The 15,485-nt window shown below is 39.0% G+C and overlaps 2 protein-coding genes across 2 annotated transcripts in view; one reads left to right on the top strand and one right to left on the bottom strand.

Moving 5' to 3' along the window:
• slc34a2a (solute carrier family 34 member 2a) overlaps positions 1-7,178 on the bottom strand; it is an 8,879-nt gene extending 1,701 nt beyond the window's left edge. Inside the window, exons 1-12 of the mRNA XM_042387871.1 lie at positions 7,108-7,178; positions 5,836-5,899; positions 5,640-5,750; positions 4,015-4,143; positions 3,779-3,922; positions 3,517-3,628; positions 2,810-3,002; positions 1,723-1,818; positions 1,509-1,629; positions 819-986; positions 590-706; positions 189-313 (exon numbers count right to left, since the gene is read on the bottom strand). Coding sequence (XP_042243805.1) covers positions 189-313; positions 590-706; positions 819-986; positions 1,509-1,629; positions 1,723-1,818; positions 2,810-3,002; positions 3,517-3,628; positions 3,779-3,922; positions 4,015-4,143; positions 5,640-5,750; positions 5,836-5,899; positions 7,108-7,131 — 1,404 coding nt within the window. The 5' untranslated portion in view covers positions 7,132-7,178. The remainder of the gene's footprint in view (positions 1-188; positions 314-589; positions 707-818; positions 987-1,508; positions 1,630-1,722; positions 1,819-2,809; positions 3,003-3,516; positions 3,629-3,778; positions 3,923-4,014; positions 4,144-5,639; positions 5,751-5,835; positions 5,900-7,107) is intronic.
• A 4,532-nt stretch (positions 7,179-11,710) lies between these two features.
• Positions 11,711-15,068, top strand: LOC121888783 (OCIA domain-containing protein 1). The gene is made up of 8 exons (XM_042400271.1): positions 11,711-11,906; positions 12,124-12,208; positions 12,912-12,965; positions 13,067-13,114; positions 13,637-13,766; positions 13,900-14,072; positions 14,564-14,725; positions 14,862-15,068. Exons 1-8 carry the CDS (start codon positions 11,853-11,855, stop codon positions 14,897-14,899), a joined length of 744 nt encoding a protein of 247 aa, XP_042256205.1. The 5' UTR covers positions 11,711-11,852; the 3' UTR covers positions 14,900-15,068.
• Positions 15,069-15,485: the final 417 nt, after the last annotated feature.

Below are 15,485 nucleotides of genomic sequence, written 5' to 3' on the forward strand. Positions count from 1 at the left end.
AACTTTGTTTGCAGGCTGCTACTTTTCTCCTCATAAAATACAAATTTGGAACTCGCTTACATATAAAAAAGTGGAAGTTCAAAACATGGAAATAGATCTTATGCACATTGAATCAAAAACATGTAAAACCTATTTAAAAGGCAGTTTGGTCGGCCTGCGTGAGTGCACGTTTGTGTGGAATTACTGACCTGTAGAGCGTTAGCCAGTGTGTCTCCAGGACTAGCCATAGCAGCCAGGATGGCTGTGGTGGTTGTGCCAATATTTGAACCCAGAGACAATGGATACGCTCTCTCTATGCTGATGACACCAATACCTATTCAAACAAAGAGGACACTGGTCAAAATACATTTTCACACACTTATACTCTTCCTGTCTCTCTAGCTACCCCGGCCCATTTTATTCCTGTTTCATGTGTATAATTCACATGATTTATTATTAACACTATGAAGTTTGGTGTCAAAAGAAAATACAATGACTATAATAATTACAAGCAGAATCAGGCCAACTATTGTGACTTTAAAGTGCAACATGGTGCATATATGTTTAAAATGAAACAAAATAGAGGAGATGGATGGATGAGTGATCTCACCAACGAGTGGAGTGATAGCAGAAGTGAAAACCGAACTGCTCTGCACAATGAATGTCATTGCGGCTCCGACTACAATGGCGATGTAACCTGTGACCCAACCAAATGGGAACGGGAAATCTGCACACACACACACATATAGGCAAGCACAGAAACATGCATTCATGTGTTACTAATCAGTGCAATCACATCCAATTCATTGTATAATCACAGCTTGCGTACGGCCGCTCACCGGTGTTTAGGATCTTCTTGATGACCGAGGCCACCTGTCCCTTCAGCATGGAGTTGAGCAGCTTGACGATGAGGACCAGGCAGGAGCAAAGCACCAGTAGGGAGAGAGCCAGCAGGATCAGACCCACCGCCAGGTCGGGCAGATCCACATCCACAAAGATGTGCATACCTAAGGACACACAGAAACATACATGAAATTATGGATACAAGCAGGTGATGACTTGCTTTAAAGTTGCATTAAAAGATTTTTCTGGCCACTGGCAGGCAGACAAACTCTAATATATTATCACTTTATGAAGTTGTTATCATCAAAGTGTTGCTAGATGTTCCACTATGTTCAAGACTAGTTTGTTAACTGCTGTTTGGTGCTGGCAGGTGGCTTACTGTATAGTGTTTTTTTGTTGTAAACTGCTGTCTTTTGCTGCTGGAAATAGGGTAAATAAATGTCTATAAAACCAAAACATTGAGCTAAAAGAGACTAAGAACCTTCACCGAGGAAAGAATGATGTTGAGAGTTGAGAGCAGAGTTGAGCAGCTTAGTTAGGTTAAACCCTCCTGTCATGCCATGTGAAATGAAGCTACAGTATGTATATAATGACATCAATATCTTATTCACATTTTCTTTATATACAGATAACCCTGTTTGCAATCCAATGTGGCAAAATAGAGAAACAATTCTGTGAAAACTCACATTTCTTGACGTTGTATGTGTTAGAGACGTTCTTCAGTGTGTAGGTGTAGTTTCCATCGACCCAGCAGAGAGACGGAGACGTGCAGTTCTCTGGACCAGGAACTGTAACATTCATTAAGGTCTGAAAAAGAGCGGCAGTTTCAAAAAATAAATATTGTAATCATTCTTGATGTGTCTGAGTATTTGTTTTAAGGGCTGACATGTTTGATCTTACTGTGTTGCTGAAGGTTTGGCACCATTTCTTGATGAGACTCTTATTCCTGGCTTCTGGGTCACCGGTGGCGATCCCACTTATGACAGACTCATCCAGCTGGATCGGAGAGAACAATACAGAACATCCAGAAATGTACAACCATGACAAAGGTTAACAATGTTATATAATGACTTGAATCTTACTCTATCTCTCTGATAGAAACAACACAGTGCTAACAGTTTCAAACATCCACATTCATCCTCCAGAAAATATGTCTAATACTGCTTTATGGCTTCATGAATCACATTTCTACCAGTTTATCTTTATTATTATTATCTACTGTGGAATTCAGTATTGCCTCATATAAATAACTGTCTGGCAACCAGTTAAAGAGGTCATAACATGCACATTTCCTGGTCTGTATTTTTTTCTGGGGCTTTACTAGAATATCTTTGTATGATTTACAGTTCAAAAAACTCCTTATTTATCTTATACTGGTCCTTTATGCAGTCCCTCAGTTAAGCCTCTGTCTGAAACAGGCTATTTAGCTCCTGTCCCTTTAAGGTTATTAAAGCCTTAAAGAGACACTGTTCTGATTGGTTAGCTTCCAGAGGCTACATAAACAAACAGTAATAGTAGGATTTAACTTTTTTCCCATTCTTTACTCAAAATGGAAACTTCTCAAATACATCTGCACATGTTTGAGTCTGAATCCTATCTGAAATATGCAAGTGGACAACATGAGGCTGAAACCCTGGCTGTTATATTTAATCAGGTTATGGGATGACACAATTGTGTTGAATTTTGTGAGATTATTTTTGGCATTATGTTGGATGGATTCCTGTTTTTTGTTTATTTTGTGCTGTCTTACACAAGGGTAAAATGTGCTTTATGTTGTGTGAAACACTTATTCTAAATCATTTTGGTGTTATAGGCTAATCTGATCTTTTCCAGCAGGTTATAACGATCCCTACAACAACTTTACTCCTTTCCTTCACTCTGGATAAGACTGATGCCAAATTTCTGTTAAAATCTTTTTGTAACACCAATAAAATTTGATCACGTTTGCAGAAGTGACAGTAACAGTATTACAAGCGTGACATCTTACCTCTATAATTGACTCGGTGAGGGGATCAGTGATCACATTTAACAGGTCTGGGGCCTCTCCACTCTGGATATGGAAGGAGTCGATGATGAGCTTGGTGATCATGTACAAGTAACCAGTCGCGACCTCTAGGGGCAGCAGCACCAGCACAGAGAGCCAGTTGAAGAAGTCGTGCACTGTGGCCCCTGCAAAAGCCCTGGGTGCGTCGTGAAAGGGTATAAATAAGTTCATTTTCCAATGGGAGCTGCATATCAGTGCTGTCCAGTGTAAAACACTCCATACACACTGTTTAGATAATCTTGAGGATCATAAATTATAGATTGAATATGGATCATTTGTAGTTTTTAGAAAAAGAGAAGGACTTAATTTAATATAGACTTTTAAAAACCTATTACCACAAAGTACAAAATGCTGTTGTCAGTTCATCAAAATTTGGGATATACTAAACATTTTCAGACAGCAATTATATCAAGTTTTGTTTTTTAAATGCTGGACTCACTGTATGTGCTGTCACTTGTTGGAGTTTGTTACCACTGTGACGGTGGTGTATCAGAGAATTTCTAGTTTTCTTGAGTAAAGAATTTCTGTCTAAATTTTGTAACGGGTCAATATATGTACTCGACTGCTACATGAATAACAGATAATTCATCAGGGTCATTCTGTAGATACTGTTGAAGAAAACAGCAAAGAGAAACACAAAAAATGATTACCTGCGAAAGGTGCTACGGTCACCAGCCTGCGTCATGGCAACAAGCGTGTTTGTAACAGAAGTGCCGATGTTGGTGCCCATGATGATAGGAACAGCCAGCTGGACCGTTAGCACTGCCAAAACACACACACACACACACTTCTCCTTCATCATCAGCTCTCTCTCTCTGCCTCTCCTCAACACCTCCAGCATCATCATCATTATTCATCTTTACTTATTCTGTGCATGGATGTGTGTGTCTATGTGTGCATCTTTGTACTCACATCCAGAAGACACCATGCTGACAACTATGGAAGAGGAAGTGGATGAGCTCTGAACCAGCAGGGTGACCAGAACACCGATGACCAGACCAGCCAGAGGGTTGGACAAAACTGAGTTGTCCTGAAAGATGTCGCCAGCTGTTTTACCTGGGCAACGTGAACAAAGGAACAATTAAGAACAAAGGAGAAAGCAGCTGTATGTTACTGCCATGGGCTGAGACAAGTGTTGGTGCGTTTACCTCCAACAAGCTGGAAGGCTGAGCTGAGGATGTCGAGGGAGCAGATGAACATGTAGAGGAGACCCAACAGCAAGATGCCCTTCCCCACAGACACGAACACTCTCAGCATTTTCCCTCTGGTGTCCAGAGCTGAGACAGACACCAAAAATGATCAGGATTAAACGTAATTTGGTTCAATTATATAGAACTAGCTAGAATAAATAATATGAGAAGAAGAAAAAAGAGAAACTTTCCACTTTCCACTACACAGCATCCTTGCATCTAACTTTGCACAAACATCATTCTGCACAGTGAAGCTCAAACAACAAGAAGAAAAACACAATTTTGAGTGGACTTTAAATTTTAAACATAGTTATCCTAAGCACAGAGCTCACACCAAATTCTCAAAAACTGATTTATTACCATTAATTAACTTAAAAAACAAAGATTACTCCAATGGAAATTGCTGTTTGTTCAATTATATAACCAGAAATGCATAACATATCATTTAAAGTTCAGTAACCTCCTGTTAAGGTCAGTTGCAATATCATTATAACCTTTTGTTGAGTTCACGACACTCAACAGTGACTGACTCACCTCACTTTAACTTTGATATCCCGTCTATGATGACACAGTCTAAGCTTTCTGGCTAGGCTGGATTGCATCAATTACTATTTATGACCTCTGCAGTCTAAATAATCAGATCAATCAATCAGTGATTTAATTTATTGTCCTTTAAATGAGGCAATAATTCTTTGGAAATTTGCCCATCTTTATGAAGGAGTTCTAAGAGACATGTTACACTGCATATACTGTGAATTTAGTTTCATGTAGGTGATGTACGGCTGGTTTAACTATAGAAAAACTGGTTTGACAGCATGTGTGTGGTTATGCAACATGTTATAGTAGGACACTTTATCATATCTACTTTATCATATCTATGTAATTAATCAGCCGACATGTAAATATATTACTTATTGCCGAAGTACATCTAATCAGGACACACACATACATGTATATAACCTTAAAGGATAGAAACACTAAAGAGGTTTTCCCCACTGTAATCATTCTTCCTGTTCATACTGGCTATTAAAAGATCCCCTTCAGATGCATTTTCAATAAAAGTGATTGGGGCCAAAAGTCATTTTGTGTAAAAAAGCATTTGAAAATTTATCTGTAGCTTATATTCAGCTTCAGCAGTCTGAGTTAGTCATATCAAGTGGATATCTGACACATTTACAGTCTTTTTAGCATCAAATTCCCTCTTTGTGTTTCCTCGGACAGTGTTTCCCTGTTGAGCTGCTGTGGATTTTGTCCCCCATCACTTCCATTGTAAGTGCATTATGAAGGGATCTTCTGATGGTCAGTATGAACAGGAGGAATAATTATGGCAAGAAAAAACAAGGCACAAAGAAGCAGACAGGAAACAAGGGGACAGAGAAAGATGGGAATGACATGCGACAAAGGTCCCTGGTTGGAATCGAACCAGGAACGTTGGGTTTATGTGGCATTTATGTGGTGACCATTTGGCTACCAGTCTGCTTCTTGACTGTTGTGTCAAGACAGACTTGAAAAATTGTGAAACCGTCCTTTAAAAATACAGGACAGTAGAGGACAGTGCTTAGTGACTGATTAAAAGTCTTCACCTGACCACGGGACCCCTGTGTCCTTCAGCTCCGGTAGGTCCCATGGGTCTGCTTCCTTCACCTCCCTTTCAATCAAAGCCACCGTGGAATGTGCAGGGCTCCCTTTGACCTCTATGACAGACAAAAAACCTTAATATAGTATATTATATTTATTGTCATTAGCTTTCTGTTGTATCTCATACAATATAAAGAGTACCTTGGTTTTCATTTCCATGACTCATATTGTGATCTTCTTTGGATTTGTTTTGGGGAGCCACTGGCTGAAAAAGAAGGAAGTATTTGATATGAAGAGTTACAATCCAAACTTATGTCTATGTTCTAATTTGTGCAAAAGTGTCGTGGATGAAAATGAGGCTGTCACTGTTGCTAGGTAGTTGCTAGGACACGAGTGGCACATGCTGTTTGTTTCTTTTTCCTTCGTTAGCTTGCTGGATGTTGGCTGCTCAACAATGTGTTGCTGTGTGTAAATGTCTATCCGGTTGGTGAATTATATATACAAACATATATATTTCTTGTTTTATTTCAATTGTAATCAGTAATTGAGGATTAATAATCTGATATTATGTTGAATTGTGGAAATGTCATTTTAAATTTTGCTAGCTTCTTCATGCTGCTGTTTCAGTTATAGCAGGATTGAATCAAGTCACTCTGAGCTTATAATGTTCAAACCACACAAGAATGTTTAATTCAGTATTATGTGATATTATCCCTATGTAGATTATAGTAATGACATTATTTTACTAAATCCTGTACTTTATGTTTTGTCTGTAATTTCTGTTCATTGCAGACCACTGGTAGCGCTACGTAGAGGATGTTAACTGCATCAGACGCCTCGACCTCAACATAGATGCTTTAATACTCCATTATACTCTCTAATCAGAGTAATATCTGAAGTGTTACTCAGTCAGCCAAATTCATATCCGGGAGGTAACCTTCTCTCCGTTATATAATGACTGTTTTGCAAGTAAAGGTCATGACATTTTTCCCATTTTGAAATGACACGTTATTAAAAAATAAAGTCAAAATGTCAACCTAAAAAGCTGACTACACATCATGATGGTGACTTGCATCATATCATATCATTAAAGTTTACAGCAACCCAGTTTTAAAATATCACTATCAGACCATCAGGTTCAGAAATATTGCACATGTGGACACACACACACACACACACACACACACTTTCCCTCACATGCAAAGGTATTGATCACAGTCACATGGGCTGCAGTAAAGTTCCATTCAACAGTATGACACAGAAGGAAAGCAACCGGCTAAACTGATATTTAAAAAGTGTTTCAACTGTGCTCAGCTCAGTTGGCTATTTGAAAGCATTAATTATGGTTTTGTTTTTAGTTTTATGTGCACTTGAGGTATAATGCAATTCAGTTAAATTAAAATAAAAATAAATAAATTGGCATTCTAAAGTCAGGCGAGCATGCAGATTGATAGAAGCCATGTTTGTCCTTACCTGTGGCAGGTGTAGTGAGTCCATGCTTCTTGTGTGCAGAGTTCACCTGCGCTCCTGGTTTTAAAATGCTGCCTCCACGCAGGTAAGAGTGAAGGGTCCGTGCAGGGCAGCGGAGGAAGTGATGCACAACCTCTACATCACTAAGAACATTTCCACGTCATAGATAAGAGGAACACACCTTTCAAACCTTGATTACTCTTACCTGTTGTAAACTCTCAAAGTCGTGTTGCAATCCAGTTCACATTTTAACTGATAAGTCTTGAGTTATCAGCCTGTACCTTCCTGGTTTTGCATCTAACATTCATAGGAAGATCAATTTGTTAGCTTGTTAGTTTGATTTGCTACGAGCCAAAGTGTGCATCCATGTAAAATAGGAGAGAAAGCACTTTACTGCCTGAACCTATAACCAATACTCTTACAGTCCTCAGAGTGATGAGAGCTCCAGTTGGCAAAGATTTATCTCACTATCAGATAGACCTCGTGGGAGTATGTGTGGGGGTAGGTGGGTGAGAGGGTGGAGGGGGGAGTGAGTGGGAAGGGTGTGGTTCAGGCGCTGATTGACTTGTAACAGTTTAGTTTCTGTATGTGTGTGTGTGGGTATGCTCTATTTTTGGCACATAGAAATCTTTTGTAGCAATCTATTGATTTTCTTAATACAGCTGCCCATTGGTCAATTCTTAAAAATACCAATGACCTAAGTTTAGTCCTGTAAAACAATGGCTAAGAGAGAACTCACAGGAGACAAGTCAGACTGGGCCGCACTGATGCAATTTCCACGGAAGTTGTGTTGATTGCTCGGACAATGTTAGGTGAGGACATGAGGGGGAAGCCAGCGTCCTTTTTGACAGCCTCTATCTCTCCATGTTCACTCTCTGAAGTGCCCCCATTTCAGTTCAGTTCAGTTCAGTTCAGATCTTTATTGTCCCACAAAACATATTGATCTAAAACAATTCTGAATGGGGAAACATGAACAAACTATGTCTTAACTCTCCATAAGTTATTTGAGCTATGTACATTTTTTAGTTTTTGAGATATGCTCATTTTCACGAGCAGAGTGCAAAGGCGTTTTGATAGTTTCATCTATTATTACGATCAAATGTGATGACGCGAGAGACAGAAGCCTTATCTTTCGGCTGAAAAAAAGAGTGAATGCTCTCGATATTACGTTTTTTATTTTAGATCAGTTGAAACACAATTATGCAAACAAAAAATAAAGTGCTAAACTGTGTGAGGAATCAAGAGGCAGTTTATAATGTATTAGAATTACAACCACTTTTTGCACATGAAAACTTAAGACCCAGGTCCTAATAGAACACTTCCATGCTTTATTTCTACCCTGTTTGATTGTTGGTTTATTTATAGGAGGCAGTGCACATTAATTAACATTGAAATATTGAAAATGTTCATGTAAATGTTGCTCAGCATATAATTTTCAGTTTTTCAATTTTTGGTCCTGTTGGCACATCAGAGAGGCACTTGACCCCTTTCCAACCAAGGCAGTTCGAGGGCCGGTTCAGAGCCAGTGCCCAATCTCAAACCAGTTCTTCACATTTCAACAGCCAAAGAAGTGGCTCTCAGCCAGGAAAACTGGTTCCAGAGTGGCACCAACTCTTTGCTGGTCTATAAGACAGAAATGCTTATCATGACCAACCAAAAACAAATCTCTGCCATCATGGTGCAGATTTTGAGCCAGGATAAAATCTGTTAATATGTCACTTAATTAACTTTTAATATTTTTTCAGGTGAGAAAGTGATCATGTAGATTCCCAATATGTGGTCAGTTTATCCAAATAACACCTGTTTGGAAATTTAGTGGCCAAAGTGCCCATGTGGTTCGCTCAAGTACCCCCACAGTGACTAAACTGACACCTAAGTGTCTACTGATCATCCCAGATGCCCCTCTGTGCCCCCCAAAAGCCCCTCTAAGTGACCAATCAAGTCCCTCAAGTGCTGCTATTATCAGCCTAAGTGTCCTACCGCTCTAACATGTCCTTAGGACCAAACTGAACCTTAACCCTGCGTAGGAGGTCTTTTTCTTGCCTCACTCACACTCACACAGTTCTCCTTGGGAAAGACATGTTTCTTTCTCTCTCTCATGCACAGATTAGACAAAACATATTTTTAGTCTGGCCTCTCCTGTTATGTCATGTTGCCAGTAGAACTGAATGGATGATAACTGGGACAACAGAGGAAAAAATACACCTCTATTTTAGGTTTATCAATAAATGGTAGCCTATTGATTGTGATTTAGTGTCTCTTCCTCTTCCCTCTGTCTCTTCCTCTCTGGACACACTCTGGATAAAAAGACAGACATACTCATGTTGAATCCTCATCTCAAGCCAAGTTTTGAGTAAAAACACCTTTATTTACTTTATGCAGCTTCATACAGTATAAGAGGCAATAAAAGTCTTCATTGTATCAAATGATGTGCAATGGCGTCACCTAGGTATCATACAATGCCATTGCAACATTGTACCATTTTATTCAAATTTTGGCAGCGTCTTGATAATCTGATACAAATAATCTAATTTATTGTATTTTTGTCTCTGTGGAAGTATGGATTGTTATAGCTGATACTGTATGGATACAACCAGCACATGGTGGGACAATTATTATGGAATATATTACGTTTTGTAAGTCCCTGATGAATGACTTTGTTATAAAGTTTCTCAGCTTTCATTAGATTTCTTTTAATGTGTGTTGTATCCTTCTATCATATGTGTTTTGATGTCGTTTTGTCTGCTTTTGCATTGCTCATTTGTTTGTTTTAATGCATTTTTTTAATGCAGAATCCTAAATGTAATTAATATTTGGTGTGACCACGTTTTGTCTTTAAAACTGCACCAATTCTCCTTGTTACACTTAAACACAGTTTTTCAATGCATTTGGCAGGAATGCAGGCAGTTTTTCCTGCATCTTGGAGAAGTTGCCACAGTTCTTCTGTGGATTTATGCGTCTCAGTGTCTTCTGTCTCTATATTTAATCTCAGATTGACACAATGATGTTGAGATCAGGGCTTTCTGGGGGTCATACCATCTGTTGCAGGACTCCTTGTTCCTCTTGTGGGTGAAGATAGTTCCTCATGACTCTGGCTGTATGATTGGGAATCAATCTGGGACCGATCAGACATTTCCTGATGGATAACAATCTAGTGCCTAAAACTTTTGCACAGTACTGGATGTTAAACAATCTGGGCTGACAAGTCAATAAAGTAACGTTAAGCACTAAGAGGTAACTTTGTATTGCCAGGTAATACTTTAAAAAGATTGTTATTCTGTAATTATGCTGGTATGATTTGCCATTACTAGTGGTGGAAAGTAACTAAGTACATTTACTCAAGTACTATACTTAAGTACAAATTTGAGGTACTTGTACTTTACTTGAGTATTTCCATGTGATGCTACTTTCTACATTTCAGAGGGAAATATTGTACTTTCTACTCCACTACATTTATTTGACAGCTTTAGTTACTTTTCAGATGAAGATTTGACACAATGGATAATATAACAAGCTTTTAAAATACAACACATTGTTAAAGATGAAACCAGTGGTTTCCAACCTTTTTGGCTTTTGACGTCTTACAAAAAGCAGTGTGTAGTCGGGGTCACATTTCACATGTCTATGAGTTGTTAACAGCTCCACCAAATAGTGATTTTTCCCTCTAAACTTCTCACATGCTTTCATTTCAATAAATGTTCAAATGATCCAATATTTCAGCAAAAATCAAAGATTAGAGAAAAAGTCCAAAAACTGAAAACAGATTTGTGTATCAGAACTTTGTTTTTTCTTCTTTCCTCTCCCATTAATCATCTCACGACCCCTCAGATTTATCTGCTGACCCTTTGGAGGGGCCCGACCCCTAGGTTGGGAACCACTGGACTAAACCAGCTAACTGTATATAAAGTAGTGTAAACTAGCTCCACCTCCAGCAGCTACAACAGTAACATGCTGCTCTAACACTGATGCTTCACTATTAACAATCTAATGTCATATAATAATGTATCAGTCAGAGGGACAAAATGAATACTTTTACTTTAATACTTTAAGTACATTTTGCTGCTAATACTTATGTACTTTTACTTAAGAGGGATTTTTCATGCAGGACTTTTACTTGTAATGGAGTATTTTTACACTGCTGTATTGGTACTTTTACTGAAGTAAAGGATCTGAGTACTTCCTCCAACACTGGCCATTACTTGCACACAGGTGAGGATGTGAGTAGAGGTTGTAGCACTAGAGGGCAGACGTTGACATTTGAATCGCATGTGCCCTTTCAAGGTTATGTACATCTTTAAATCTTTAAAATGCATTAAACAAAGAACTGGGTGTTAACTCTCAAGAAGTAACACATTTCTTGCATCACATTTTTCTTGCTTAAACTAACGTTAACTGCCTTTTTTTTCCTAGGATGGCGAAGTCATACCCCGCCCTTCTCTGCCTCTGATTGGCTAGTACTCGTTGCCTTCTTTGGTTTTATTGGTTAGATTTAGGTATGAGGAGTGAGATTGGTTAGGGTTAGGGTAAGAATATCTGGGTAAGCCAATCAGAGACAGAGTAAGGCGGGTCGTAATGCCATCCTAGGAAAAGTAACCGACAAATGACACCTTTTATTTCCGGGTTATGTCAGTGCTGGCAGAAGCAATGACATTGTACCAAACACTACAGAAGTCAGTCCGCCGAGTGGCTTACACTTTGTCGTTTCACATGGTTTGAAGGCTTCAGTGAGTACTGACGTTACCGTCAACATGTCATCCACTACTACCGGTTTTAACGAGGAGCAGCAGCGCAGAGGAGCACAGGTAAACACGCCGAGAAACACGCAGGATCCAACAAGCTGCTAATAACGTGCTAGCTGGCTCACACACACACACACAGTACTGGCTGCTGTTCAGTGTTCCGTAGGTTGGGGCTGTGTGTGTGTGTGTGTGTGTGTGTGTGTGGCTTTCCAACAAGTCTAGTGCCAATTAAATAAGAGATTTAAAGTTAACGCTGTGTTGTCGGTGTGTTAATCTGCAGGGGCCAGTAGGCATGGACTACATCCCCACAGAGGAGGAGAGGAGGGTGTTTAAAGAGTGCAACCAGGAGAGCTTTTGGTACAGGTGTAAGTTTCTGTCTTGCACATACAGGTCAGACCCATTTTTTAAGTTAAAGGACAGGTTCACAATTTTTAAGTCTGTCTTAAAACAATAGTCAGGAGCCCGAATGAACATTGACATGTTTTTCTTGTCATAATCATTCCTCCTGTTCATACTGGCTATTAGAAGATCTCTTCATAATGCACTTACAATGTAAGTGATGGGGTGCCAAAATTCACAAGCAATTATGAAGTTTCAGTCTTATTAGTGCCAAAGTCCCTCTTTTTGTTACTATACTTCCACCTGCAGCTCAACAGGGAAACACAAAGAGGGAATTTGATGCTAAAAAGCCTGTAAATGTGTCAGATATCCAGTCATGACTAACTCAGACTGCTGAAGCATCATGTAAGCTTCAGATAAACTTTTAAATGCATTTTTGTATAAAATGACTGTGGACACACTGTGGATTTTGTCCCTCATCACTTCCATTTAAAGAGGATCTCTGAACAGCCAGTATGAACAGGAGGAACGATTACAGCGAGGAAAACTTCCTGACTGATGTTTTAAGACAGACTTGAAAAATTGTCAACCTATCCTTTAAAATCAAGGAAAGATTTTCTTTCTTTGCCAAATACGTTTTATTGATCATAACAATATGTACATTAATTTTCATATTATGTACAACAAAATGTTTGTATTGAGTCTGACATCAACAAGCTTCCCTCACAGCGGTGCCCTTCTCCGTGGTGAGCATGGCTATCACTCAAGCCCTGGTTGCCAGAGGTAACGTTATGCACAATGTAGAGAAATCAGCAAAACATCTGTAAAATGAGCATAAAATGATTTTGATCTGTAACGTAACCCTGTTCTGTTTAAACTTGTAGGGACCCTATCAGCATCTCCGAGGTTTGGATCTCTACCTAAACTGGCCTGTAAGTTCCTGAATGTTAAACTCTCAGTAGCCTGATATCATTGGGACTAAATATTAGAAACACCTCATAGTTTAATGCTCAACAATTTAAAAGAACCACAAACTACATAAAGTTGAATCATCACTTCTCTAAATGGTTTCAACTATAACATTATAATCTTCATGAAAGTAGGATTGATTGCAGTTTTAACTATGTGAGCTTAAACATCCTCCTAAATGCCACCTTGTAGTAAAGTGATGAACTTTTCTGAACTTATTTTACCAGTCGAGCTGTGTGAAATTATCAGTTAATGCTGATGCGTGTTTAGCTGCAGCATCATATCCACATCAGTAACTATACTTTTCACAGCTATGTCATCTGACCCCAGTTGAAATGAAATATTATATGAAAGTGTAAAATGTGGTCACATTATCCTTACTGAGGTATTACATTAATCTTTCATAGCTAAATCTGACTCTACAGTGAAGATTTTCTTAGTATTTGTATGGAGAATTATTTCTTGAAGCATGTTTGTCTCTCCAGTTGCTGGTTTCTGTGGTTACCTGGCTGGGAAAATGTCCTACATGAAGACATGCCAGGAGAAGTTCAAGAGGTTGGAGAACTCCCCTCTGGGAGAGGCCCTCAGACAGAGGACAGGACTGCCTCCACAGTAGTGAGTACACACACCAGAGTTCACCATCATTAAACCGTCTTACTATATGGTTTTACAGCTGCTTCTGTAATTTACTGTCTTATTTTTTCAATCCACCAAACACCTTTTTACCATTTTTTTCTGTTCTACCCAGTTCCAGAGGTCCTCAGTCAGAGATGAGTGACCCAAACAGCCCGTCATTTGACCCCATGTTCCAGCCAGCAGACAGTCCCGGCCAGACGCCCACACAGATCAGAGATTATGGATATGGGTATAATCCAGAACCACCTGCACAGATGAAAAAACCAGATGACTTTAGTGCTCAAGGTATCACACACAGAACCATCGTGTAGGCTCACAAAAACACAATAATGACTTTTTTAGTGTGAAATCACGTTAAGCCTAAAGTGTGTTGGGCCCACTGACAATAAGACACTTAACTTGCTAATCAATCCTGTGACGAGCGGATCCTAGTCTGCTCATATTTAAAGCTTTAAGTCTATTTTTTGATTGTGTGTCTTTTGTGTGTGTTTAGCTATAGTCAAAGCTACTTCCCTCTGACAAAATAAGATTAAAAGAGTATAAAATTATAGATTTCAGTGTGCAAACTCGTTGTACTTGCTAAAATCAACTGTCTTAACAGTTATGTAGATGAATATGTTCTTCATATACTCTCAGTCTTTTTTTTTTTTTTTTTTTCGTCCAAAGATGATTAAAGCTTACAAGGTCTTCAGAATGTCACCAAAATGTGTCCCTGAAGTTGAACTGTTAGTATGTCAGCTGTATTTTGGTGTAGATGACCTTTCTCTGTCCTTCAGTCCAGTCATATATGGAAGAGGAGGAGCCCAGGAGAAAGCCCATCCTCTATGAAGACCTGAGGCTTAAAAACAGAGAGAACTACGAGGTTACACTCACTCAGAAGGCCGAGACGCTGCTCAAACCTTCACCTGAAAAGGGTTCAGAAAGACCAATAAAAGAGGGTAAGTTGCCACTACAGAGACGTGTAAGGCACTTTTTAGGTTAAAGAAAAGTTTAAATATACATCAGTAGTTTTAATGAATCTGTGAAAGGCTGATTTAACATTATTTCCTTTTATCTCCATCTGTTATGTTACAGCGAAGAAGAACATCTATGGAGACACTTGGGAGGAATGAGTCCTTTATTTGATCTTTAAGACGTCATCTGTGCTCTGGCTTCACTGTCATTTCAGGACAGTAAGCAGCTCAGTGTGTGACTTAGTCTCAGGTGTCCTGAAGTTGTGAGTTTCTGATCAATATGTTGTTGAAAGTGAGTGAAATAAACCAAATTGCTTGAGGACTAAAACTGTCTTTCTTTGTACAGTGACAGTGATTTTAAACCTTTTTATCTCCACTAGCACAAATCATTCATTACCATCATTATCATCATTAGTTTTAAATAAGATTTTCAGAATTTAAGGTCATAAAATGTCTTAAAAAATCTCATTTTTTAATTATGGTAGGTCTTAGATTTTGAGGTGATGCCTAGTTGCATGAGAAATATCTCCCCCCAGGATTCACCAGTTCAAATATAGTTTGGTCTTTGGTTGTGACTCACTTCAGTCCAGCTCTTTGTTTCGATTGGTTCTCCACAAGACGCCACCTGCTCTCACAAAGGTTTTAATGGACTGTTTAAGTGGATGAAAGGTAGACATACTGGAACATGTATGTGCCTTAATGAATGAACTACAGCTGACTCTGTGGGTTCGAGAACGACCAGAAC

The sequence above is a fragment of the Thunnus maccoyii genome, chromosome 2 (genome assembly GCF_910596095.1).
Source record: "Thunnus maccoyii chromosome 2, fThuMac1.1, whole genome shotgun sequence".
NCBI lineage: Eukaryota > Metazoa > Chordata > Actinopteri > Scombriformes > Scombridae > Thunnus > Thunnus maccoyii.

Excerpts from the sequence above, each read along its gene's own strand:
- LOC121888783 (XM_042400271.1), top strand. The coding sequence starts at position 11,853 with ATGTCATCCACTACTACCGGTTTTAACGAGGAGCAGCAGCGCAGAGGA. Across the intron at positions 11,907-12,123 it reads AGCAGCGCAGAGGAGCACAG|GGGCCAGTAGGCATGGACTA; the intron begins GTAAACACGCCG and ends GTTAATCTGCAG. Across the intron at positions 13,767-13,899 it reads ACAGGACTGCCTCCACAGTA|TTCCAGAGGTCCTCAGTCAG; the intron begins GTGAGTACACAC and ends TGTTCTACCCAG.